At 41.4% G+C, this 26,676-nt stretch overlaps 2 protein-coding genes and 1 pseudogene across 7 annotated transcripts in view; 2 read left to right on the top strand and 1 right to left on the bottom strand.

Annotated features, from left to right (window-relative positions):
• IGF1R (insulin like growth factor 1 receptor) overlaps nt 1–9,136 on the top strand; it is a 167,783-nt gene extending 158,647 nt beyond the window's left edge. For all 3 annotated transcript variants that reach the window (XM_082060537.1, XM_082060536.1, XM_082060535.1), the window contains exon 21: nt 1,579–9,136. In XM_082060537.1, coding sequence (XP_081916663.1) covers nt 1,579–1,945 — 367 coding nt within the window. In that variant the 3' untranslated portion in view covers nt 1,946–9,136. The remainder of the gene's footprint in view (nt 1–1,578) is intronic.
• Nucleotides 2,266–26,276, bottom strand: PGPEP1L (pyroglutamyl-peptidase I like). 3 transcript variants are annotated; one of them, XM_082060554.1, is made up of 7 exons: nt 25,962–26,268; nt 25,470–25,627; nt 19,871–20,216; nt 17,218–17,270; nt 12,504–12,620; nt 11,789–12,018; nt 2,266–10,842 (listed from the first exon to the last, which is right to left on the bottom strand). In XM_082060554.1, exons 3-7 carry the CDS (start codon nt 19,902–19,904, stop codon nt 10,674–10,676), a joined length of 603 nt encoding a protein of 200 aa, XP_081916680.1. In that variant the 5' UTR covers nt 19,905–20,216; nt 25,470–25,627; nt 25,962–26,268; the 3' UTR covers nt 2,266–10,673. The 3 variants fall into 3 exon arrangements, with proteins under 3 accessions (XP_081916680.1, XP_081916681.1, XP_081916679.1); XM_082060555.1 differs by lacking the exon at nt 25,470–25,627 and having other exon boundaries at nt 12,504–12,569; nt 25,962–26,276; XM_082060553.1 differs by lacking the exon at nt 25,470–25,627.
• LOC309443534 (protein FAM169B-like) overlaps nt 22,530–26,676 on the top strand; it is a 39,415-nt pseudogene continuing 35,268 nt past the window's right edge. The window contains exon 1 of the transcript XR_014186706.1: nt 22,530–24,947. The product of XR_014186706.1 is annotated as a protein FAM169B-like (transcript). The remainder of the gene's footprint in view (nt 24,948–26,676) is intronic.

The raw sequence follows: 26,676 nt of genomic DNA, 5'->3' as shown, positions 1-26,676 counted from the left end.
GATTTCTTTGCTCTGGTTTTGTTTCAGGCCGGGTTCCCAGACCGCAGACCCCGCTGTGTGCCATAATGCTCAGCACAGGCCCCAGGATGTTCCAGCTCGGGGTCAGTCCTCTGGAAAGGTTTGCTCCGGACCAGGGACTCTGGAGACATAAAGACCTTAATCTGTGATGGGCTTACGTGCTGTAGGTGGACTAGATTGGACTAGATGATCTTTCGAGGTCCCTTCCAATCCCTAACATTCTGTGATTCTGTGCTATTCAAAAAAGGAGTGAAATTTTTTTAATTTTTAAAAAAAATCATTGCACACACTGCAGCAGAGATCCAGTAAACTGCCGCTGGGGCATAAGGCAGCAGGAGCTAATTAGAGTATAAAATAGAGTTGCTTGCTTACTTTGTGAAAATCCACAGTAGTGAGGAAGATGGTATTGTTGTTTTATAGAATCAAAACGACAAGTTGAGGTGGGGTGGCTCACCTGGGATGGGAGGGCTGGCAGAGGGGGCGAGCGAAGCCAGGAGGGGAAAGGCTCTCGCTGGGGCTGTGGGTCACGGTGCTGGGAGGGAAAGCAGAGGTGGGAACGATCTTCCAGGACATTTTCTTAACTGAAAGATTTGTTTTTAAAATCCATTCTTACCCTAGCACAGACAGTAGTATTTTTGGCCAGCGGTGGCTTCCTACACACAGCCTGTTTCTCCAAAGAATTAATGCTAATCTTCCTTTTCTTATTTAAATTTGTCCTATTACTTGCGCTGTGTTAACAGAAGACATCCCTATTCCACCTTCACAGACAGTGAAATCCTTTCTTGTGTTGTGTTTAAAGCTCAGGGTGATCTCTCAGGAATATCCAATTCTGCTGTGTCATGAAAATGCTGTTTTCATTATGTATGTGTTACTGTTTCATTTTGTGGTTTTGTTTTGCCAGCATGGGACATTGTACTGATCTAATCATGGATGTGCTTAAACAGGTGATCTCACACTCCATAAAATATTAATGCATCCCTGGCCATAAATGAAAACACCATCATACAAAAAGAAAATATTAGAGCATGTCTTTGAGATTGGCAAATGTCTTTGGGGGATTACAATTAATTTTAATGCAATTTTCTTCTTTCAGGCGGGAAGAAAAACAGTGCTTTATCTTGTGTGTATTTGCCATTTTAATTTTTTCCAAGACAATATTGGTAGTGTAGGGATTGGTTGTATGCAAAAGATACTCTGAGAGACACTATTGTGGAGCTGTATGACTGAGCACGGGATATTTTGGAGGAAAAGAGAGAAATACCAAGTCAGGATAAAAATGTGAAATGCTTCTGGATGTCAGGTGTCCACAAGACTCTTCTATGGGCAAGTGTGTGTGTGGAGAAGGTTGAGGTGGGAGCTATGCAAGTAAATCGGTGATGAGAAAGAAGGTCAAAATGTGACACAAGGATCTCGGCCTGTGAAAATTCTGTGACGAGATCTTCCATGAGAATGGAATGATTTTTGAAAACGTGTGGTCGGATCCAGTCAGGGTTGGTTGGGCTCCAGCCGGGGCTCATAAAACATGTCGGTAAATGGTTTTGCCGTGTGTTTCCTGTCCAGGTTCGAACTGATGCGCATGTGCTGGCAGTACAACCCCAAGATGAGACCCTCCTTCCTGGAGATCATCGGGAGCATCAAAGACGAGCTGGACCCAGCGTTCAAAGAGGTCTCCTTCTTCTACAGCGAAGAGAACAAGCCTCCGGACACAGAGGAGCTTGACCTGGAGACTGAAAACATGGAGAGCATTCCTTTAGATCCCTCCTCCACCCTCCAACCCACTGACAAGCACTCAGGACACAAAGCCGAGAACGGCCCGGGCGTGGTGGTCCTGCGGGCCAGCTTCGAGGAGAGACAGCCCTACGCACACATGAACGGGGGACGCAAGAACGAGAGGGCCTTACCGCTGCCCCAGTCTTCGGCCTGCTGATCCTTAGACCCAGAATCTCACCGAAATAACACAGAAAAGAAAAAAAACCAACACATGCATTGGGGGAAGAAAGGAAGAAAGTTACGATATATTCAAAAGCCTACTGTACCTCAGTGGATCTTCAGAACTGCCATAGCTGCACTTGGGAGAACCCTTTTTTCAGTAAACAAATTACCGTATTTTTCTTTTTTCAATATGCAAGCAGATGTTTGTTTCAGTAAAGGACTCCGTTCATGGGGCACACAGTTGGCCTTTTAAAACTCTAATGTTAACACTTACTAGCAACCGAAAACTTGAGGTCTGATGTCTCTCTCTCTCTCTTCTCTCTCTTCTTTCTCTTTCTGTCTCTCTCTTTGCTTCATAATGGGAAACATATCTGCGTGCAAGTTCGACCATACAGCACTTTTATCCGATCAAAGACACCGCAGACCAGGTGGCTCCCAGGTACCCTTGCAAGCACCTGCCTAACACTGTAGGTCTTTCTAAAAACAAAAAACAAACAAACAAAATACAAAAAAAAAAAATTAAGAAGACTGGATTTTTAATATTGCTCTTTAATCTTTTTAGGAACATGTAAAAGAATAAAAAAGGGCCATCGTTCATCAAAGGTTGTTACAAGTTTCAGCGCTGCCAAATTTTGCCAAAAAACTGAACTCTTTGGAGTTTGTTTTTCTTTTTTTTTGTTTGTTTTGTAGGCATGGAAGGAGCACAGTAATCAACCGCTCCGATTAAAAGAGATCCTGACCAATACATTCTATTCAATCATACACTGGGATTAAAAAAAAAGAAAAAAAATTTTAAAAATTAAATTGACTAGATCTTTTTTTCAAAACTGGACAAAATGTGGTGATATTTCTTTCTTGTGATGGAGAAGATAAAAGGGACGGGGTAAAGAAACAGCCCTCCCTTCACCCCTATCCCCATCCCAATGAATTCTGGACAAAACTGGCAGTGGTGAGCTAAACAAACATGTGCATTTTGTACAAAAAAAAGTCAACTGCACGCCAAAAATGAAACCTGAAAACCATGCAGATAAGCGGCAGAGATCTCCAGCGTTGCAGCCTGCCCGCCTTCACAGGCTTGCAAGGAAAAACACCTAGAAACATAAATTGGAGAAGACAAAAAAAAGCAGTAACCGGATTCAAGTATATGATGCTTTGTTGACCTTTTATCTTTATTATTAAGACTTCTCAAAGGGTCTTGCAGTTCTATGTTAGACCATGGATCATTTGCATACACATTGTCTTTTTTGTCACTTTTATAACTTTTTTACGGTTCAGATACTCATCTATATGTCTGTACAGAAAAAAGCTGCTATTTTTTTTGTTCTTTATCTTTGTGGATTTAATCTATGAAAACCTTCAGGTCTGCCCTCCTTCCCTTCCCTCCCACTTCAACAAATTTTCTTATGCTTTGTACTATAGTGTGTAACTTCTACTTCCTCCTTCCCAGTAACTGATACCTTTTATATGATTTGCCATGAACTGTTTAATGCCTTTTTATAAATACATTTCCTCCTTTTTTTTTTCTTTTTTTTTTTTTTTTTTTTTTTCTTTTTCATTAGTTGTTTTACAACATCTTGGCTGTGTGGGCTACGGGGCTTTTGAGGGGGACATGGAGAAAGAAGGGACACCCCGCACGGGAAGACTCGAGCAGTGCTGGGGTGTTTTTAAACCCCGGTTTTCCTTCCTTCCTTCCCACTGACCTCTGCCCAGACAGCATGTGAGTCTCTTACAGTGCAAGGCATGATACAAACTCAGGTCAGAAAAAAAACAAGAGGTTAAATATTTAGTACATTCTTGTTCAGTGTTTATATTCATTGTTCTACAAGGGTCCTACCCCTCCTTCCCTCCCCGCTTGTTTTGGTTGTGGCACACATCCACCCACCCATCCCCACACAGTCTCACACACATACATATATATCTGTTTTATTTGTTGGGTGCAACAGCAGACACCAGGCTTTTGGGTCACTGATTTTTCAAGAGACTATTTTAACCCTTCAGCCCCGTCAACAAGAGCTGTCCCAGTCGCAGCGGGTTGTGCCGGGCATTGAACACCTGGCTCCAGCAAACCCCAGCTCTTCGCCTCGTGGAGGGCGCCCTGGGCTGCACTTTGCACCCCTGGTTTAATAAAGAGTAAAATAACCAAACCAACCCCCCCCCACGCCACATCCCTGGGCTGGGTGGGAAGCGTGGACCTGGGGCCAGTGGCTTGGCTGGCACAGCTCAGTGGTGGCAGCTATGGAAACCTGGACAAGCACGAGCTTGTTGCTTAAATCACAGACCAAACCTCAGAACAAAAGAAACCGAGTGAGCTTGTTTGTGCAGTTGCAGAAGCCTCGGTGAGAGGGGAAGGAGGGGCTGGCACAAAGTCTCCGACCAAGGAGTCGTACCCGTTGCTCATCCGTAGTTACAGCGTCTAAGCCTTTGCTCAGCACTGATCCAACCAAACGATGGCAGTGAAGAGGTGGTTCTGGGATGGAAATGTTTAAATCTTTCGAGTAAGAACAAAGAAGTAAAATATACTGATTGCTAGTTTTGACTGGAGATTTTAAAAAGTTTGTAGTGCTTTTTGCTTGTGTAGTTTAGTCCCATTATCTTCTCTTGCCTCTGTCCCATAGTTATTTTTCCCTTTTAAAAATGAAAAAGACAAAAAAGTTAATTAAGAAGGTATTCTATGTAGGATTTTTTATTTATTTTTGTGATATCAGTTTAAATCACTGTAGAGATGCCCCATAATAAATTTAAATACTGAGATAAGGGTTTTTGAGTATGACGGGGGACAGTTTTTGATTTTTTTTTTTTTTCAAACATTTATCTACCTCACTCTTATTTTTTTATATGTGTGTATATAAAAAAAATACATCTCACGTTTCTCAGCAGCCAATAAATGCCGTTGATACTGGTAACCTCTCACTCCATATACCACATGCTCTAGGTTCTGGAGAGGAACAGTCACTGTCTGCCACAAAGAGTCACTTCTCAATATTTGCCTCAGTTCCAAGGAGTTTCTCCAGTTTTTTGGTTCCAGTTTATTGTGAGGAGGAACCCAGCAGTAGTTTGATGCAGGGTGACCATTGTTTGAGGCAACACGAAAGCTTTTTAATGCGCTGTCACAGCAGTTCTCAGGTCAGCACCAAATGCTGCGTCTTTAGATGAGCACAGACGTAGCTGGCCTGATAGAAGGACTTCAATTTATGAGTATGTGATGAAATCTGTTACAGAAATGGATCGTTTGCCATGTGTGAAGGTCCAGAAGAATTGCGAGAGTAAACGGAATGGTCTGTTTCTCCCGTAGAACAGACTTAAGTCATTCCTGCCAGTTTTCCCTCAGATGCCACAAGCACCAAAAAGACATTTGGCTGAATCAGCACCTAAAAATAAATTGGCTCCTACAGCAATAGTGTTGCTTTCTTGACCAAAAATAAGAACAGTGAAAAAACCTGTCACAGGCTGCCTGATGATACTACTACATCGAGTTTACAGCTTTGGATCTTTGCTGCTTCTGTTTGATGAGAGCACTGATTTTTTTTTATTTTTTTTTTTTTCCAAAACTAACATTGAATTGATTTCTTTTAATGTGCCAGTAAAAATCAGTTCCCTTTTCTTCCTCCATTTATATGCTTCAGAACTGTGGATTTTGATGGACCAGCCATCAAATTTTAATGGCCCTCTGACAGCGTGTAACTGGTTTACAAGCACACAGGACTAACACGAGCTTACCATCAACTTGCTGTATAATGGTTCTGTATTTTCCAGCTCCGGCAGCTGTGTGTGCAGGTGTTGGTTGTGGTATCTGAACAACGTGGCGTTTGGTGTTGTAGGTGGCCTCTTGAGTATACAACGCTGTGGTTAAGTACTCCAGAGTTTGTCTTTGGAGGCAGCGTTTCTCTCTAGCTCTCAGAAACCAGCAAAACGTGAAGTTTTTACTCAGTTGTTTTGGGTTTTCATTTTTTATTAGGTTCCGGTGACCTTTTGGTGCAGTGACTGTTCCCCTCTCTTGCACATATTGATTACCACAACTGGAGATCCTCAGATCTTTCAGCTGGCTAGGAGGGTTTTGTTAAAAACTGTCCAAGTTACTGGTTTTTATAATAGTATGTAGGTGGTTTTAAAATGCATTAGGAAGAAACACTAATGACGTAGCACCCATCACGATAAACATTTCAAAAGCACTTCGGTAGAAGACAGTCAAGTGGCATCACGTCCGCACGCGTGATGACCGTCAGCTCTCCTGGACCAAACCACCTTCATGATACCATTGCGTTCTGTGTTTGCAGTTCAAGCTTAATTCCTTTTTTGTTCTGTTTGTTTCCATAGCTTTTTTTTGTTGTGTTTTGTGCATTTCGAATAGCTTTATTCACATGGGTTTTTCATGCAGCCTTCCCTTGGACAGTAAATCAAGTTGTTTGTGCATGTGAACAACTGAGAATTAATGTTGGCTTGATAGAGTCATAATATGGTTTGTAATGTTGTTCTTCCCTGAGACCACTGGCTTGTCTGGTATGGAACATTTATTTAGAACTTCAGCTATGTTTGAATAAAGTTAAAGTAATCCAGTTTGTTTATAAATTAAAAACAAAAGCCCACCCAGCCCTCAAAACCAGCATTTTGACAAATGGTACCAAGATGTTTTAATGCAGCTGGATAACAAATCGGCATCACTGCGGGGAGCAGGCGACTTTGACTTTGGTGCTCGGCCATTGTTCTCACCTGACGCGCGTTTAAAAGCTGCTTGGTGGCACAGAAGGTGGCTTGGTGGCAAAGGAATGTGGCTCCTATGTAAACACAGAAGCGTCAGCTGCTTGGTTCTAAATAAGTCACTTTTTTGGGTGAGTGGTAAAGTAGGCACAGAAGCTGAGCGTGATGGCAAGTGTGAGGCCAGCCTGTGCGCACCAAAGTCTTTCTCAGCGTGATGCCTTTTAAGCTGCTCTTTAAAGCTGGTTCTAAGCGATGTCTGATTCTAGGTGTGTTCGCACTGACGCTCCTGTTGGTCTTTAAAAACGAAGGAAACCAAGCCCAGTTTGCCCAGGATGACTGGTCACCAGATGGAACTGCTGTCAGGTCCTCTGGCAACTGCACGGGGGTGTTGGGTACAATCTGAGTCGAAGTGAACAACACTCCTGTTGTTGGTGTAACTCCATGCATATATATCTATATATACATATAGATATCTGCAGACGTATATCTATAATATAGATATATATAGTTAAACCCTTTTCATTCCATTAGTGCAAGTAACACTTGTTTCCTGTTATTTTGTTTGTCAACTGTGTATTTAATCACTGGGCTGAACAACAGTGGAGGAAGGTGCAAGGGATCCGCTCCTTACTAACCAGTGATGAACGCCAGGTATTGCAACTTAACCCATGAGTAGTTGTGCAGACAAGAATTTAAGAACGATGCGTAGAAACAACACTAGTGGCCAGGGGTGCTGAAGATACAGAACTACAAATAGGCAGGAGGGCTTGGGGAGATGCCTCAGTTCAGAAACGGGCTGCTCAGAAACTCTGAACGGCCTCTGAACTTGAGCGCAGCCAGGAAAATCAGAATTGGGAAGCATTTGTGGGGAGACACATGAAAACAAAGGCTGTGGAAATGGGTATTTTTGAAGACACGGGGCTTGGCAGAAGTTTGGAGGTAGTTTCCTGAGCCTGGTACGTGGGACAGCATCAGAGCTCAGGTATCACAATTCGCATCGCTGGTACTTGTAAATAAACCTCTGGACTTGCAGATGGGGCGGTAAATTCATTACCAGGAGTTGAAGCGTTGTTGTCCTTGGTCTGTATGAATCGCTCAACTTACAGGTGGTCTGTTTTGCAAGTACCTTGAGACTAGTTTGTGTGTGTGCATATGCGTGTTTGCCTTTTTTTTTTTTTTGTACGTGTTTTGTTGATTAGTAACCATTAGCATTTTCAATAGGGCTTTTAAGTCCAGTAGATTACGGGTAGTCAGTTGACGAAGATCTGGTTTACAAGAACTAATTAAATGTTTCACTGCATTTTGTAAGTACATAGAATAATTTTATAAAATGTTTGTAGTTTATAAATGCCTAAACTATAATTTAAGGACACTCTTCTGTGTCTGCGTATGGGTGTGTCCGTATGTGATCGGGTTTTGGATGGTACCAGTTCACTGGCTAGCTTTACAACATGCCAAAAAGGATCGCTAAGGTGTCCAATCCCCCCCTACCCGCCCGAGCTTTGTGTCCCAGTACACAGCGAATGAGTAAAGAAGTTGGGGAAATGTTCTGTATCTTCAGTATCCTGGTCTTCCAGAGCCGTCTGGTTGGGGTGGGATCATCGTAACTGGTCATTTCACTTTGCTGTCCAGGGCAGGTAACGAAGGGGTTACCAGAACCTCACTGGTCGGGGAAACAGAACGGGGTTTGCTGCTACCCAGGCCCAGGCGGCCGCTCGGGACCCGCTTCGTGGTGACCGTGTGGTTCGATGGATGTGACTGCGTGAGAGAAAGAGGGAAGACGCTTTTCATAATTAACTGTTGAGGAACTATTTGCAGATTTCTGATCACTATAAAAGTTTGTGTGCAGCCTCTCAAGATGTTGAGTACCCTTTAAAGCTTTGTTGAAATGAGCAAGGCAGGATCCCTATTTATTTTTATTTAAGAATGTTGATGATCCCTTTCCCCTCGCTCCCCCCAAATTTGACTGACCGCATTGCTGAGGGTTCTGATGATTTACATAATGCTTAATAATCGGCTCTTCTGTTTTCTGAACCAGTGAGGTTTGAGATTAAAGGACTGGCCAGAGTTTGTCTACCTCTGGGACAAAAACAACACTAGAAAGTGCTAAGGAATGGATACAGTTGCAAATACAACATTTTCCAAGTTTTTTTGTTTAAATTTTTTTAAGAGAAAATTAAACAATAACATGGCCAATTTATTACATAAAAAGACTTGCTGTGTATAAATTATTCCTAAAGAAATTCCTGTGTTTATATTAAAATGAATCGGTAGATTAAAAAAAAAATTTCAAAATGTTTTTGTATATTCTGTTGTAAGAATTTATTCCTGTTATTGCGATATACTCGGGATTCTTTACATTATGAAAAGAAGAAACTTTGTCTATTTTGAATGGCTGAAGCTAAGGCTCCTTTAGTTTCTCTTACTCTGCTTTTTTCTAGTAGTTTCAGTACTACATGATTTAAGTTAAATAAAAGAATTCTGTATGCATTTGCCTCTTTCTGAATTTGTCGCTCCTTATACAAAGCAAGTACAGGTTAGAAAACTGGGAGTAAATCATCTGTGCTTTTCTTCTGCCCTTTTTGGCTGCGTTTAATTGTAATATTCTGAACAAATCTTAGTAGAGGGCAGTACTGCGGTTGCGTTGTGTTAGAAGTATTTTCATGCAGCGACACCGAGCTTGTGGACGCTTTTTCAAGGGGACTTTGAGTTTTGTTTTGCAGTAGGTAGATCGCTTAAATAAGGTAAGGTTTGTTTGTTGTTTATTTATTTGCAGAAAACCTGTGTATTTACCCTCACAGCAATGCATAGAGGAGGCATTCAGCCACCCAGCACGTGGTCATCGGTTTTCTCTAATGGTTATTGGAAAGCAAGAAAAATAGAATTATCTTGGCATTTCCAATTCTCTGACTCTTGTCATCAAAGCATTGCCTAAAATAAGGCACATTTGTGGCCAAAAGCTTCATGAGCCATCTGCGCTCTTCAGTTTGTCTGTTGTCCTTTTTACTGACGTGACACTTGAGGAATGGGGTTTTTGTGGAGAAATCCCTGTTGTTCACATTAAGCTGCTGCTGTCCTGTTCTAGTGACTACTTTTGGAAAATACCTGCTCGTTTTATCTCGTCTGTTGTGGTACTACCAAGGTAATTCTTGAGAATGTGTGCTGACATTGCCGTGTGGCAAAGAGAAGTGGTCTGCCGCTCCCCGAGTTTTGGAGTAATTGGGGGTCTCACTCGGTTCCTGTTTGTAAGTAAGGCCGTGTACCCCGGCACAGTGCTTCACCGCCTGCCTTTCTTGGGACAGCCAGCTGTTTGGTTTGCACACGGACGTCCCTGTTGTGCTGACAGCCCGTTGTCTGTGCTCTGGCACAGGCACTGGGAACGACAGTCACTGCTGGTTTGTGGCAGCTGATACCCTCATTACCGATAGCATTACAGTTCCGGAGACATTCCAGCTTGTTTACTTTCTGTTAAGTCACCCTGGGTTCTTAGCCCATTTCTGATGTGGAATCCAGCATTTAGAGCAGGTTACTAAGCAAGAATTATAAAACAGAACAGGATCCCTACATGTGTGTTGTTTTCCCTCATATTTACTTTATGTGGGCACTTTCTATGGCTGATCTCCCTGTCTGAACTCGGACAGGGGCTGAGGGGAACCTCTGTCATATCCAGCCAATGCTGAACTGACAGCTCCAAGCATCCACCTTGGTTCAGCAAGTCTTTTTTAATGTCTTCCTACCCATCAGAAATAGATTTAAGCACCTATTAAGTCCGGTTTCACGCTTTCTTAAATTTGAAGCAACCTTATCGTTGTTAGCAGTGCAGACTGACAAACATTTTTTTCTCTCAAGGTTTTTACACCAAAGCGAGACCTAAACAGGTGTTTGGATTTTGTAAGGAAACTTCACTGAAAATAACATTGAATATAAAATCATTTTTGAAGGGGTTTTTAATAACCTTTAAAGTTGCTTTATTTAAGAGTAAGGAATTGCATTCTAAGAAATCCGTATATTTTTTTATATGATCCACCCTACTCTCCCTCTTGCCCACACTGTTTTAACATCTCTAAGATAATTGTCTGTAATGCTTTTCCTAGAAGCTCTGCTGTTACCGAGTTGGATAATGGAGGCACATGGATGAAAGCTGCTCTTCCATTGCCGTAATAGAGAGAAGTGTAGTAGGTGTAATCACAGATATACCTGCAGGATTAAGGACAAAACAAACCCAGAAACTGAATTAATGAACAGTAAACTTGGATTAAATGTAAACATTAAGTAGCCAAGCCAGATCTGTTTTATGAAATTATTAAAAATATATTTGCTTAGTGAATAAAGAAAAAGCTGAAATAAACCATGTTTGAGAAACAAATATTCCTTATCTGATGGTTTGGTTTCTCAGACACCCACCCAGGAGGAACTTTAAATAAAAAAATAAGATGATGTGCATTGTTTTCTAGACTTCCCTAAGCTGTGTGAGATGGGAAAGGTAACACAGCCCACTAGGGCTACAGCCACATAATACAGTTTTTTGTGCAAGTCATACGGTCTCACTGTCTGGAAGTTCTCTTCTTTATCACCCAACCTTTTAACTTGCAGGTGCAAATCCTGAAATTAAGGACCAAGATGAGATTATTTTTATTTTTTAAAAGTGAGATCATTTTCTGTTTTGTTTTCCTTCTAAATAAGGACTACCAGACAATTGCTTCAGTACTACTGAAACACATCATGAGATCACAGACATCATTCTAAAGGTACCTGTAATTGCTCTGTTCTTCAGTGCGTGTATTTACATTTTGTATCCCTCCCAGTTGGGAAAAATAGATTACAATCTGCTACTAGTCAGTATTGCTTTCAGATTCTTCATAGCTCAGGTGTACTGGGGTTGTTAATCACAGGGTGTGCTATGTTGAAACTTGTTTATTTTTCAATTTACAAATCTATGGAAAAAATATCTACTGGCTGTAGTTTTTCATGAAGGCTGCTTCACATAAAACTGAAATTTCTCCCAATGTCGTACGTGTACTCCTCTGAAGAGTTTGCTTCAAATTCACTTTGGTTGGTGGGAAAATCACTGCGAAGATTCTTAAAGGTTAAATGAGTCAATTGACTCCCTTGTGCTTTTAATGTGAGACCCCGAGATGTTTACCTGCCCGCATCTCTGGAAAAGATGATATCAATCCCTTCCACTGAAATATTTTTCCAGAGAGTCTTCATATTAATTGTAGATTCAATCTTTTCCGGGCCATCTAGCATGCAACAGCCACCTTCTGGGCGAAAACCACATCCATCCATCTCTTGGTAGCCTTTGTTCTTCCCACACTGCTCGAGGATGATGAGCGCTTTGGCAGATGAAGCCAGCCCAACGTGAACAGTAAGCTGTTTTTTCCCACCAGTGTGAATAACAGGAAATTAAAAATGAGACTTGTTTTTTAAAAACATGTAATGCAATCGTGCCAAGCATTATGTGAAATACTAGCTCCAAGGCAGGGAGTCTTGCTGTAGCTCATGCCTGAAGAAAACTTTGATATGAGATTAGAAATGAGAACAATATCGTGATTTAGTTTGTTGTGTCTGGTCAGCTCAGGACTGTGATACCTGTTTGGCAATTTATGGTGGATTTGGTTTTCCCTTGTTCACATGCAGTTATGCTGTTTAAATGGCAGAGGGTTAAAACAGTATGCTAATTATTGTGTGCGCCAAATTTTGCTTTGAAACCTTTATCACAGTTTTAATAGCCATTTTCCAGAATAGTCCGTTGCACTATTGTGCAATACTCTTTTGGAGAACTTTTTAAAGCTCCACTCAGAATAATAATATTCATAATCAACGGGGAGAAATTGTGTAACTTTCTAATGACTCACCAGTGGCTGAAGAGTTGTCCATATCTTGAAGACTTGCTCCTTTGCTTTTTGGTAAACCGCCGGCAGCTGCATGATACGGAGATCAATGTTTTCACCAAGGCCTCTCTTGGACAGCTCCTACGTATATAAAAAACCCACCATGGACTTGGAAAGCATTGGATTTCTCAGACTGTGATAAAGAAATCGGGCTGATCCAACTGAGGCAACATCTGAAAGAGCAATGTAACGCTGTCTAAGCCCATGGTTCCTAAACATTGATCTGCAATGAGATTCAGCTGTCTTGTGGTAGCTCTCCCTTTTTTATCTGAAAAAGACTAAAATGTATTAACCAACTTCCTAATGTCACATCCGTGTGGAGCCACGGTTGTTTTTCCCGAAGGGATGCTCAGTCTCCAGTGGATGTGAGTTGTTATATCTCAGGGGCTGGTCCATGGGGAACCATCAAATACAGGGTCTCTCAGAAAAGGTCTACACTGGAAAGCATCTTTTAATATGGGTAAGAGTTCCTCTGAACATTTAGTAGATAAACCTGCACTTCTGAAGAGACACAAATGAGGGAGAATTCACATTAGCTGTCCACTCAAATGCCACACAATCTGCTGGTTTGAACTGGTTCAGGTAAGCTCTGCTGGAGGTGACTGTCAACATGAAGAAGGTCACATTTAGAATGGGTTTCATTTCTTTTTTGGTCTAGAATATGTTTTCCTGGGAAAGGAAATGTCACTTATTGAGATGCTATTTCTCTGTAATTTACGTAGAGCTGAAGTTCCACACGGGACCTTTTCCCAAAGGAAACCAAAATTATGCCCAGGCTTGAGGTGACAGAAACAAAAGCCCCCTTCAAAGCAGTGGCTTGGCCAGATGGTTGGAAGATGGTCTGGAGAATAAATGTCATGTGGAAATGACTTGAAATTGTTTTGTCAGTGTAATAAGGCTAATGAACAAGGTGTAAGCATCTCAGTAGAAGGCAGGCTGCTGCAATGGCAGCACGTGGAAGGACCACAGAAGGAACACATCCGATGGAGGAAACCTTGTCCCAGAAACTGAAGTAGTGGCTGAAAATCCTGTTGCATTTGAGCAGACCACTGCCAGAGGAGGGTACAGGTGAAGTTTCTAAGGGGGACACAGGAAAAATAGCAGCAGCAAGGGTATCTGATTAACCCAAGAAACCTGCAGCTTTTTATGGAATGTCATTGTCTTCTCAAGCTTTCATTTCTCACTAAGGATACTCGTGTGGATGAGGCCCACAGTTCTAAGCTGTGCTAACTGGGAAGTTTGCCCTTCAACACTGGCTTCCTATATAAACTGTTCCAATTTTCTTGTCAGCGGAAACATTGATTAGCTGTGCTCAATAAACTATTTGACACAAGCAAGGAAACAATGCCTGCAGGGAAGTAAACACATTTAGAGAACACTGCCAGCCTTTTTTCCTCTGGGCGCTGACAGTCTTTGAGAGACCGTTGCATCATCTTGCTTAAGAATGCTGTACTGTGTCTGAGCTTCCAAAAAAGAAAACCCCAGCTGGTTTGCAATTAGCATTTTCTTTTCTAAAGCATCTTTAATTTTAAGATTTAATGAGATTCTTCCTTTGTAACTGTAAGGCTTAGAGGACTCAAATACCCGTAACTTTGGTACAGAATGTGGACACCCAAAGTGAGTTGTCAGGCTGTTCTTCTCTTGCGCTCTCTGGATTGATGTTCTGTTGTCACCATTTGTGATGGAAGAAACACAGACATTCTTTAGTGCAGGACAAAACCAGAAGCTGGCCAATAGCAAAGGGCTGAGAATTTGTGTCAAAGGAAGATAGTTCACTATGTCCTAAGCAATTTCAGCATGTTGTCAATAAAGTGTATTACTTTGTTGTCTAAGAATCCTAACTATGGGCTTATACCCCATTGTACCAGATGTTGTGCAAAAGTGGAACAAAAAAAGTTGCTTCTTGTCTCAGCCAAGTCTCAGCTTTAACCAAAACCATTTTTGCATTTAAGGTGAGCAACTGAAGATGGTTAGAGGAGCATGACAGTGACTGGAAACTAGAGCTCACACTGGTGAGTTAATTCAGTAAGCAAGTTCATGTCTTTTGTAGTCGAAACAGCAAAGGAAACTTTAAAGGAGGACAAAAGCTTTGGAGAACTTTTTTGTGGGAAAAATGGTTCAAAAGAAAGCACGAAGATTCTCTCTTGGGAAAATGAAATCCAGCATTATCAGCTGATGACCTGGAGTGGCTGGTGAGTTGTGGTCACAGTCCCAGTCTGCTGGGAGTTGTGGCCCATGTTGTTACACAGCCTCCCCCAAAGGGATCTGCACGGAACGGCTGAGCTCAGATGTGGTGGTTGAGTGTCACACTGGCTGTTAGAAGCATCTTGAACTTTTAGAAAACTCTAGCAAATGTGACTGAGTTTGCCTGAGCTTTCACTGACTTGGGTTGCCAGGAAGGGAGGACGGGGGCAGGGGGCTACCTGTGTTAATTTTGTGAACCTAATTCAAAAAGCTTGTGTTGGTGCAGAAGGAAAACCAGAAGTTATCAGTTTACCCAATCAGTCTTCAAGTATGTTGCAAAGTTTTGTTGTTTGGTGGGTGTTTGTTTGCTTTTAATCTTGCAGAAACCTTTTTAAAGTTTTAGGGATGTAAGTAAGCTCCAGAACAGAGATGAAGGAACTAAATAGCAATGTCATTTTAGTTTCACAGACAATGAAACTAAAGTAGAGAGAGACAGAGATTAAATGACAAATTTCCAAAGACCGCGTGGTCAGTGGCAGGATGAAAAACTGCCCTCAGAGATCTGATCCTCATCTCCCGATAGCAAACATAGTTCCCAGAAGCAGTTGGAAATGTGACCTGTTCTTTGCGCTAACAGTTTAATTACTATGAATGTTGTCACTCAGCTGACATTCGTGCCCTATTAACTGGGGACTTTGACCCTGGAGGTAGCTTGCCCCGATAGGTTATTTAGCTCCCAAGTGCCAGATGGGAGTTTCTGGAAGGACACACAGGAACAGGGTCTGATCAAGGGTTATTAGGTGGGATCATCAGTCTGTAATAGGGAATAAATAATTCAGGGGATCTGGGATTCTGAGGGTCCCATGTGGTGCTGAAGAACACATCATGGTAACTCAATGTCATCTGTCAGCAAATGCAGAGTAAGCATTGGTGGTGTTTTCCTTTAGAAAGAATGTTCTCCTCTTCCAGAGTTAAGAGTGCTGCTGGTGGAGCTTTCGTGCATATTTTAGGAGGGTATTTCAGGTGAATGGAGTTACGAGAACCATGAAAAACTTAGTGAGACAGGTTTCTAAAAGAAAAGCTGTCTTTCTACTGCTAGACGACCATGTTGGGCCACATGACAGTGCCTATAAAAGCTCTGAAGCTTTTGTCAGTGACCCTGAATTGACAGGTTCACCTGTACTTTCAGATCCATTTGACTATCCTTTACTACCCTTTTCCCTGAACGCTTGGGGAAGACTTGCTGAGGGATGAGAACTCCGTGGGTGCAAAGCTGCTGGACGCCTTGGGTGTGAGTCGTCTTGTGCCTTGGTGAGAACTTGAGTTCATGCAAAAACAACAGGGTACTTCTCACCTTCTTGGAAAATTATATTTTCATATTATAAAACAGGCAACGCAGGAGAGGGCACTGCTACATAACCCAAGAATTCAGAACAAACACTCTTTCTAAACCAACAAAAATAGAGATTTAGAGAGTTTTATTAACATTCATCATCTGATTCCTGAGGATTTCAGAAAATGGAATCGGCTTATTCACCAAAAAGGTAGTAGTAAATAATTAATTTTTAAGAGAAACAATATCACACAACCATTTTCCTGAGTGCCCAATGAGGGCATAAAAGAGATGCAACTACTGGAGTGGGCTGTGTGTTCACTGGATCAGGCTCTGACCCTTCCTGCAGCAAGGAAAGAGGTTCAGGAAAACGGCTGATCCCATCTACAAGGCCAAGTACAACAGCATCATACAGCAAAGCTGGTAACAAGGACCTTAAGGAAGCGGTTGTGCGTAAGAGCAAGTATTGCTCACAAAAGTGAAGCCGTTGCTCCTTGGCAAAGGCTCCATTTCAAAAGGGAGGAGGACGAGGCTTCGCTTTGAGAATTAAGACCCCAGGACTCCTGTTACATGTATTTTTACAGGATTTCTGATGCTTTTGGTGTGAAGACCCTTTGGGGATATGAACTCTGAAGGTGACGTGTACCAGCGTTGCATCATCACTGACACTGCCGTGGTATCCAGGCTTTTGATAAGAACCCAGTTAATTTTGAGGTAGTAATTAGAACAGTTGTGGATAACACTACGAAGCATTAAGCCTGAGCAATCCAGTTTAGTAGCTGTGTTCTGGCTGCTCAGTACTTTCTGGCAGATGAGTTTGAGTGTTTGCTTGCTTGGTTCTCAGATAACCGGTGGCATATTCATTAGTTGCAGAGAAAACATTCTGGGTAAAAAAATACCCTTTTTAAAAATCAAGAATAATATTTCAAAAAGTGCTTAAATAGCACAAACAAAAAAAAAATCTCACTAATAAAATAATGTTTCACTTCTTAATTATCCTCTTTCTTCCGTGTTGGGAGTCTGTTCCATGAGGCACAATTCTGTTTAATGAGTCATGAGAAATAATGTTCTTGAAGGGAATCGAAAGCCTGAAAATGCTTGTATTGGCATCTCCATAAAATACTACACCTCCCTCCCCTGCCTTTTTTTTTTTATGCTTACCTTCACTGCTTCCCAGCTAGAGTTAACCAAATATTGTCTAAAGGGACCAAAACCTGAAAAGAAAGAAAGGTGCTTTTAACCTGTGCTTGCTCTGCAGTTGTAGATTAGGTGCCAACATTCACACACACACACACTTGTTCTTTTTCTTCATGTTTTTGGTTATGGAGGCTGAGGTTTTTTAGATAGGGCCCTAGCCTATATAACACTTAAGGGAACAGTATTCTCATTTTTTATATGCACTGATATAACAACTAATCCTGTAGTCTTCATTCAAGTCAAGGTTTACCTGTGAGACAGCCTTAACTGCAGCTGGAAAATGTACTGGAGCCAGTTGGACACATCATGTAAATGACAATTGGGGGCAAGGATCATCATCCATAGAAATACCACTACTAGAGATCTGGTGTTAACTACTCCCAGGTCACAGTCAATGTTCCATTCTTATTGTTAAAGCTCATGAATATGAAAATATGCATATTTAATGAAAAAGTTTGAAAGAGTATAATTGTTTAATCCCAAGTAATGAAAACTTCAGTTTTCTGTCAGGAATAATGTGACTCTTTTTTTTTTTGTGGTGCTGGGCAAAAATATCTTCCTTCATTTTTCCCAGCAGGAAAAGAGAGGAGGAACAGGAAAACGTCCCTTTGAATCCAAAGTACTACATTTAATTTTTTGCATCCTCTTTCTTGAAAGACTTTAAAATAAAAAGGACAAAACCTAATTTTGAGATAGATGGGCATTTTGCCATGAAAAAGTTTGATGGAAAACTCCCACTATCTTTAATAATCTCAATTACTTTTCTCAATCCAGAGTGTTGCAAAATCTTAGATACTGGGTGCCAGAAAAACAAGTCTGTGAAATGGTTTTAGTGCTATAACTCTTATATAATTAAAAATCGTTAAATAGACAAATAAATACTTGACAGCATAGGATTGCTATTTTGCAGTGAAAGGTACTTGTATCTGGGGACAATTAAGCCTAAATCCTGGCTTATGATAGCTTAATTAATGCTAAACTTTAAGCATTTCTTAATTTGTTAATACATATTTCATAACTGCTCAATCTTTTTAATATTATGAAAAGCCTGATGGTATTAATATTTTTGACAGGATTTTTTCCCAGGCTTAGGTTTGCACTTTGGGGAGGAATAGGGGAAATAGCTATTTCATATTAACGGGAAACATAAAACCTCACTAGTCCCACTCCACTTTCAGAGCAAAACTAGGGTGACACCAACTCCATTTGGAAGCTGTAGTTGTTGTGAATGTTTGTGTACCTGTGTGAGCAGAACTGTTGAATCATAGTAAAGTTATTAAACAGCTCACAGCGAAATACATACATCTCAGCAGTGGCTGTAAGAAACTACTGCTTAGGATAAAATTGTTCTATGAGAAGAATGACCAAATGTAGGAGATTTACAGTACTGAAATCCCTGCAACAACTTGGAGAGCTAACTGGCTGACTATTATTACGCACTATATAATAAACTGCCAGCAGGTTTATATAATGACCTGGTGAAAATGCGACAGAGGTGTGCTGTGATAAGCTCTGTCATAGCTTAAATATGCACCTGTGTCTTTTAACAGGACATCCTAGTCTAAAACTATTTGAACAAGTAGATTTCTGCACCTAAATAGCTATCTAAGGGGAGGAAAATCTAATAAGATTTTAAGAAGTGTGCCCATCTCAGGTATGGGCCATAAATATCATGGGAGAGAACCAGACTGTCAGCCTTTTAAGACAGTAGCAAATACCTCTTGCTCTCTCCTGCACTCCCATTCAGCTCAACAGCAGTTATGTCTAGAGCTAGCCAAACTAGTTCTGCCCATCTTGCAGCTATTAAAAGTGTTTAATTGAAAACAGTGAGATGCAGATCTCTTTGATGAAGCTTCAGCCTCATTCCTATGTCCTCAAATGACCTGCAGTGGAAAATTATCCAGCCACTCACATGTCAAGATATGTGTAATGATTGCCTTTTGATGAGCTGGTGGCAACAAGAGGAATAGTGAGTGGCAGCTTTCCTTAACAGCTTTAACCTTTTAAAGCTCAGAAATCTCTAGATGGTGGTTCCGTCACTGTGATTCGGCAGCAGTTGTAGCCAGCAAGAGAAACTTCAAAATTGGTCCCTTGTGCTGCATGTTCAGGCATGTTCCTTCGGTATATTTAAATTTAATGGTCTAGTTTAGCAGTGATGAGGCAGCATCTCCTGTTTAAATCTCCCTTACCTTGCCATGAAACTGAGACCCTGAAACTTGCCATGTGTTGCTCTAATTCTGGACGCTGACTATGTGACATTGTGATGCAACCTGGTTTTCTTGCTTCAGAGCTCCTTTTGGGTAAGCTTTATCTAATATTAGCCTGCACTGCCTTGAGCGATGTGGTTTGGATCAGAGAGAATGTCAACAAAGATTAAAACATGGAGAGAATGAACAACGAACCAAACTGGATGGCAGTACAGAGGGCAGACTGCAGTCTGCTTCCTCTGACATGCATCTGAATTTCCTAGGAAGGCACAGCAGCAAGGTATTTTCCATTTGGAATTGTAGTATGACCATTTGCTACTGTTTTTCTCTCCAGGGAACTGTTTACGACAAAGATCCAGCATGTGTGCATACCACCTCTAGTTGAAGGAAGAATGAAATAAAAATCTTACCAGTTACAACCACAGCGTTGAAATCTGAATCCATTAAATCTATGCTCCTGAAGGTAAAATCTTCTTGTCCTTCAGTTCCAAACAGTATTATAATTCATGTATCTGTGGCAAAATTCTTCACCTTTTTTTCTTCAAATTGTGTCTGCATTCACCTCACAGGGATGATTTGTGATTTATGTAACTTTCAAAGCAAAAACTGTTACCTCTCTGTATTAAAGACAGAAGTCTGACTGGCTGACTGGGACTGCCCCAAGCTTCTCTTCCTTCCTTCAGGCATGCAGTGGTATTTAGGAAAGGCTTCAGGAGGCTTCTTTCAAAATATCCAGCAATATTTTTCATCAGAAACCTGTTTATGTACAAGCAAACAGAAAATTAATAGAATAAATCTTACATCTCTGTGGATATTCTATTTTTAGCACTGTTGTAATTCACTTCAATAATGAGGAATGGCAACTACAAAAACGTATCTGTCCATTTCCACTGCTCTTAGACCTTTTCTTACTGACTTAAAAAACTCAGGAGTAACTCTGCTGTTCCTCTTCATCACAGTTACCTAGTTTATTAAACTTGATCTTTATCTTACACTTTATCTTATCCTTATAAAAAAGTCTAAGCACCTTACACTTCTAAAACAAAACACCAGTACGAAAATGTGTGCATTTGCTAAACCAAAACATTTACTCAGTAATATCCTTGAATAGGCAAGATGTTAAGTTAAAAAAAATCTCACTCCAACTTGCAAGGTCAAAGGGACTCTAGAAGCTGGGTTATAACTTGTCGAAAGTGGGGAGTTTAATAGCTGGTGTGTCTTCATTAAACTGACGCATGAGAACCAATGGGGGGCCTGAAATCAAAACATATGCACATTGTCACCGCCCAAACCAAAAGCATATGAAAGTTCTCCTGGGAATTATAATGATGTGGGCAGAGGGTTTTGCTGGGTCTTGTTTTGAGTAGGAAGTGTATGTGTGTGCATGCGTGAGAGGGAGAAAGATGCTAAGAATAGAAAGCCACTATATAATCTCAAGAGAGCTGGTAATTGTGAGACATTTAGAAAAAAAAAATCTCTGAAGAAATCTCTTGGATTGGATGGTGGCTGAATGAGGTTTGGAGCTATGAGCTGTCTCTTTAAATTCTCCTGTGCTCAGACAGAAAGAAATTTGTTCTTTTAAATTATTTTAAAAGACTTTTTTAAAAAAAAAAATATATATATTTTAAATAAAAAGACCCTGATTCCACCATCCATTTCCCCGCCCCCGACTAATATAACTTGAAAAACCAACTTTTGCTAGCCATTGAGACTGAAGAAGCAGCTAATACAGTAAACACAGAACTCTCTGCAGCTTTAACTAAGGCAAAATCTGCCACTGACACCAGTGAATTATATCTGAAATTCTAGTCTTGCATTCTATGCCAATTAAGATTTTTATCAATTAATTTTTCTTTGTGACCAGTTAGTAAAACCATTCCTATGATACTGAACAGGATGATGACATACCAGTTTTCTCATAGTTATTTCTAATCTGTGCTTAAAAAAAAAATATATATATATATTTTTTTAATATATATATATCTTGTATGGGGTGGTCTAATGAACAAAGCATATGCAATGAATAAAGCAAGATTTAAGGCCTATAGTTGCTTAATTAATTTCCTGCATGAGAAATTATGTGTTTTGTTTGAGACATTATAGCTGCTTTATGGAAAAATATGAAGGGTATTGCTTGAGTGCCGTAGAATACTAGGTATTCATTAGCCACTCTTGCATAGCATAGACATAAGTCTATTAGACACATGCACTGGGAAACAACTGATACTATCTGTTCGGGCTGTAATACTTAGTTTTCAAAGTTTTCACAACTGGCAAAAGAGAGTAGAAAAAAATACGGAGCAAAGAAGATGATTCCACTAATTCTTTATGAAGAAGCTGATAGAAATCTGGGGGGAAAACCTCCCCAAGATACTTTTTAATGACCCATCGGTTAAGTTAGTCCCCTTCTATAAGCAGAGGTTTGCTAATTTGCTAGTAAAGATACTGAGACCTTTCCAGTGTTACATATTTGTGCAAATGTGGGAGGAATGCTGCTGTTTTGAACAAGCTAGGAATCTGAAAAGTGCACTGAAATCCATTTGTGCACTGATTTAATAAATTTCTTCTGTTCCCAAGCTTTAGTGCATTGCAATGTACTTGGAGGAATAACACATGCACTGCAGCTGCATTACGTTTGTGTAATAAGCAGAAAATAAGGATATGGTAGCTTCAAATAAAGAATAATAAAATCTTCAGGTTAGGCCTAAGAATTTTATTCAGAAATGAAACCTTTGCTTTCCTCTCAAACTTCTTTAGCTGAAGTCGAAGCTGCTCTTGAACTTTTTGTGAAAGTATGTTTGTAACTTTAGTATCAGCACTCATGGGCATATGGGCCCATAACAATTCATACCCAAGTCACTGGATATTTTAGGTCTGTGCAAATTAATCTCTCCATCCATAGTTAAGAAACGAAGCCCTGGATATCTGAAGGCAAGTCACAGACACAGCTGACTCAGCAAAACACTGATTGTTGTTCTTGCTGTACACAGATGTGACTGGCACGACACTCATCTTAAGGTAAAGAAGAAATGCAAGCTGAACTATGAATGCCTTAGTTATCACCTTGAATATTTTTATGTAATACTGTCTGATACATCTAAAAAGTATTTAAGCTGCTGAGTAAGAGAAATATGTATTTTCTGCAAATGCATTCTGACCACATTGCAGAACTGCTCAAATAGCTTTTTAGTACTGATGGTAACAAGAACTGAATATGGCCATTCATTTAGCAACAGCTCTTTAATTTTTATCTCTTTTATTATTACTTACATACAGATTTTTTATTTCTTGTTATTGGCAGGCTCTGACCAATGTTTGAAACTGTTAAGTGAAAGTGTTTAATATATTCTAATTTTTATCTCAGCTGTTCAACATTTAATGAGAGGAGGGAGAAGTCAAGCTGTTATGCTATTTAACATTAAACTATAATGGGACTTTAAATGGAAATTTCAGGATCTAACACTATATATTTCTTTTCCATTCTAATAAAAATAAATGATCCTCAGGAAAGACCGAAGCTGGTCTTTGGGTAGATGGAATCCAATGTCACAAAAAGAGAGGAGACAAACATTTCAGTGTAAAGCTCACTGTTCCCTGTGGACGGATGCCTCTTCAGTAACAAAAATGGCAAATGGAAGAATGTAATGGCAATTTCACTTACCTTTTTTTGGATTAAAATGTTATATATTTTATGTTGTTGCCTTACTTATATTAGCTCATCTGCAGCTGATACAATTCATGCACATCCATTGCTGAGCAATAACGGAAAAAATTGAAATTACATGTAATTTAAATGTAGCCAAGATGTTGGGTGGCTATTATAATTTCAGTTCTGACCTTCTTGCAGTATTAGCAAAAATTAACCGCTGTGTATGGACAGACTTATTTTTAATTGTTTATAATAGCTTAATGCAGGGAGAAAATACTTTAGCAGGAGAGCAGGGAACTCACAATCAATGGGTTGCTTTTGCTCAGGCATCGTTTACCATGCACAAAGAGACTCTGTAGCAGGATCCTTACAATTTAATTAATTATCAGCTAATATGCAAAATAGGCAGCTAAGACTTAAAGATTACTAGGCTAAACCACTCCTGATAAGAAAACTGATGTGTCTTAGCTGGCCAGGAAGTTTCCAGTGTGCTGGGGAAAGTTGGTCTCTGCCATTTGTTGGTATGGGCTGATGCTCAGCACTACTGAGTTATCTTCACATTTTCTGCTTTTTCTTTCCTTATGCATCTTTCCTCTTGAATCTTTCACCAGCTAACTACTGTCATCCCAACAGCAGTGCTTCTTTGAGTTTACTCTTTTGTCTTTCATGGCTTTAGCTCATGTACTTTCTCATAGCTTAACATTTTTCTCAGTAAAACTCATGGCAACGCTGCATCAAATTAGGCCTTGGACCATGACACAAGCAAAGCTCTGGGATGAGTGTGACACAAGGAGTGGTGGAAGGTATGAAAGAGCTTCAAATGATCATGAGAGTGTGCTGAAATCCACTGGTGCTCTGTAAAGCATGGTTGTGTCACAGCTGCTTTTATGGGCTGAAGTCGCTTTCTCCCGTTGCGGAAAGAAAATACAAATCTACTTTAGTCTGTGTTTTAAACCATTTGAAAGGAGAAGCAACCGTAGGGAGTTTCTCATCACTGTGCTGAGAGGCAATAAAGTATTAATAACAATAATGTGAAGTGCTCAGGATGCTGTTTTGAAACCTTGCCCTCAGGTCACGGCTGTGTCTCTGGATGGTCCAAGTACAAAGGTAAGTTTGTTTATTTGCAAGTGTACTGCTGTTTCCATGTAGTTTCCACATCTTTGATATCTGGGCTGCTATTTAAGAAATAAGTGATCCTATGGTCAGGGTAGGAAAGTTCCCAGGAGTCAATACCTGGCTTCTACTTTCTAATTTTGACAACTGTGTGTTCGTTTCCATCTCTGTACCTCAATTTCACCGTTTGTAGTAACGAACAGCAGGCTGCTCGCCCAGCTTTTCCAAGCGCCTTTCACATTGGCAAGAATCGCTGCAGTACATGCCTGAAGAATGCTATAAAAATGTCATTTTTGTGCTTACTTTCCCTCGTAAACCTTCTGCCTTAGCCACTTGAGTTTAAAGAAGCTGGCGTTAGCTCTATGGCTTGTCATTCTGAACCTTATAAATGAAGAATTTGGAACTTGTGTTTGGAGTTTTACAAGTGACGACGCAATCCTGGGCTGGCACTTGTAATGGCGGAGGACGAGGCGCTGCCCCCTCAGCCGGCGGCCGCCCCGCCAGCCTCCCCCGCCTCTACACAAACTTCGCCAGACTGTTTACCATCACCTCCCCCGTCCTTTTGTTTCCCCAGCCGCCATCCCCGCCTTCCGACGGCCGTTTTTCCTGTCAGCCGAGCCCCTGCTGTCACCCGCGTGGGACGGGGCCGCCCCACAACGCGGGGCGTTCGGACCCCGCCTCGGAGGAAGTGATGGAGGCCGAGGGAGGAGGAGGAGCGGCCGCTGGTAAGAAGAGAGGGGGAGCGCTGGGGAGCTCCCCCGCGGCCTGGTCTCCTTACGCCGGCGCCTGCCCCGTCTGTCCCTCCCGCTCTCGCCCGCCCGCCGGGCCGGCTGCCTGCCCGCGGAGCCTGGACGCGGTGCCCGGCTGACGCACCGCCCGCCCGCCCGGGCGGGCCGGGGGAGCCGCCGGCGCCAGCCTGCCCCTCCTGTGAGGAGCCCGCGGCGGGTGCTCCCCCCGGCCACCGCCGCTGTGAAATGGCGGGTGCTCGCCGGGGCCGGGCTTTCCAGAAAGGGCCGAAACGCCGCAAAACACAAGGGCTTTTCCAGGAAAACTTCGCTTAGTCGCCCGCGGTCATGGCCGTTGTCGTGCTCCCAGCACCCTGCCCTCAGGAATCGCCTGGGGGGACATGGTCCCGCCCCAAACTCCCGCACAAAGCAGGGTCCACCAGAGCAGGCTGTTGACAGGGCTCTTCGTGCTGTTCCCGAGCACACAGGTAACTTTTTCCAGGTGTTCAGGCTGGTACAAACCTGAAGCAGAGAGGAACTGGCCCAATGATTTCTCTCAGGTTTTGGTTTGGCAGGTGTTGCTGGTAAAGGCTCGTTGCCAAACGCCTGTTTCCAGTGTGTGTTTAGAGCTCTCACAGCACAGGTGTGTGACTCTGGGACTTCTAATGGCTTCAGAATTACTAAAGAGCAGAAGGAATGCTGTGTAAAAATACTGCAATCTTTAAGGCTGAATCTCAGAGAGCATCAGCAAACCGAGCAAAAACATGGTTTAACAAAAGAATCATGGTTTAACAGGGACAAATGGAACAGCAAACACACTGCTTCTTGACCAGAGAATAATGTTTAGTTGGATTATTTTGTTGTGGAGATGAGATATAAAAGGCTTTCTATACTGCAGAATATTCACCCTTTCTTTAAAAGCTATTCTGTAAATTATTTTGTGTTTGAGATGACTATAGAACAAGAAATATATGGTCTCTAATGATGAATTTTTGTGGAAGAAAAGTCACTCACCTTTCATTTCCTTTTAGCAGAAGTTAATTCACTGGTGTTTCTGTCAGTAGACAAAGAGTTGCCTTGCTCAGCAGAGGCCAACAGAGAGATTACGGCCATTTAATACGATACGGAGTAGCTCCACTTTCACACGAACAGACGTTATTTCCCAAATGGCAATGCCCCTAGTGCTTGGTAAGGGCGCTGATTTTAGGACAGGTGGATCTTCTGCACATGCTTCTCCATGGATTTCCAAGGGCGTCTGGCGTGTGTAGCGTTCCTGGTTCGTATTTGACTAGGAGCACTTCCAAGAATCTCTGTTCACGCACTTGTTTGGAGCAGGGCCCGTTGCCTCACCTCAGTTAGCTTTTGCACTGCTTTCCCTCCTGCTCGGTTTTTATGGTCTTCTTTCTTAATTTGTCACGCTAGCAGGTAAATGGAGGGAAAGTGAATTTATCTTCTGAAACGCATTTCAAGTTGCTGCCATTTATCTAAAGCACCTACTTTATCCCCTTCAGTAAAATAATGATGTTGTTCATTAGTTCCTCTAGCTGCTCATCGCTAAATGCACCGTAGTCACATTGCTCTATTTTCTCCCTCCTATGAGCCACTTATGAAAGTCAAACATTTGTAATAATGCTATTGTTTTTTTGGGAAGGCTTTCAGTTCTGCTGATGTTTTTAAATAAAATATCTCTAGATGAGTGGGACTTCGGTTTTCATGTCCAAGCAAACAT

This window comes from Streptopelia decaocto (assembly GCF_964273445.1).
Source record: "Streptopelia decaocto genome assembly, chromosome: 9".
In the NCBI taxonomy this organism is placed as follows: Eukaryota; Metazoa; Chordata; class Aves; order Columbiformes; family Columbidae; genus Streptopelia; species Streptopelia decaocto.
This window is presented reverse-complemented; position numbering and strand designations above follow the sequence as displayed.

What these genes read in the sequence shown, in the direction of transcription:
- PGPEP1L (XM_082060554.1), bottom strand. Translation starts at nt 19,904, where the DNA reads ATGGATTCAGATTTCAACGCTGTGGTTGTAACTG. An exon ending in CAACGCTGTGGTTGTAACTG is followed by an intron (nt 17,271 to 19,870) that starts GTAAGATTTTTA and finishes CTTTCTTTTCAG; the next exon opens with GTTTTGGTCCCTTTAGACAA. An exon ending in GGACAACTCTTCAGCCACTG is followed by an intron (nt 12,019 to 12,503) that starts GTGAGTCATTAG and finishes GGGAAAAAACAG; the next exon opens with CTTACTGTTCACGTTGGGCT.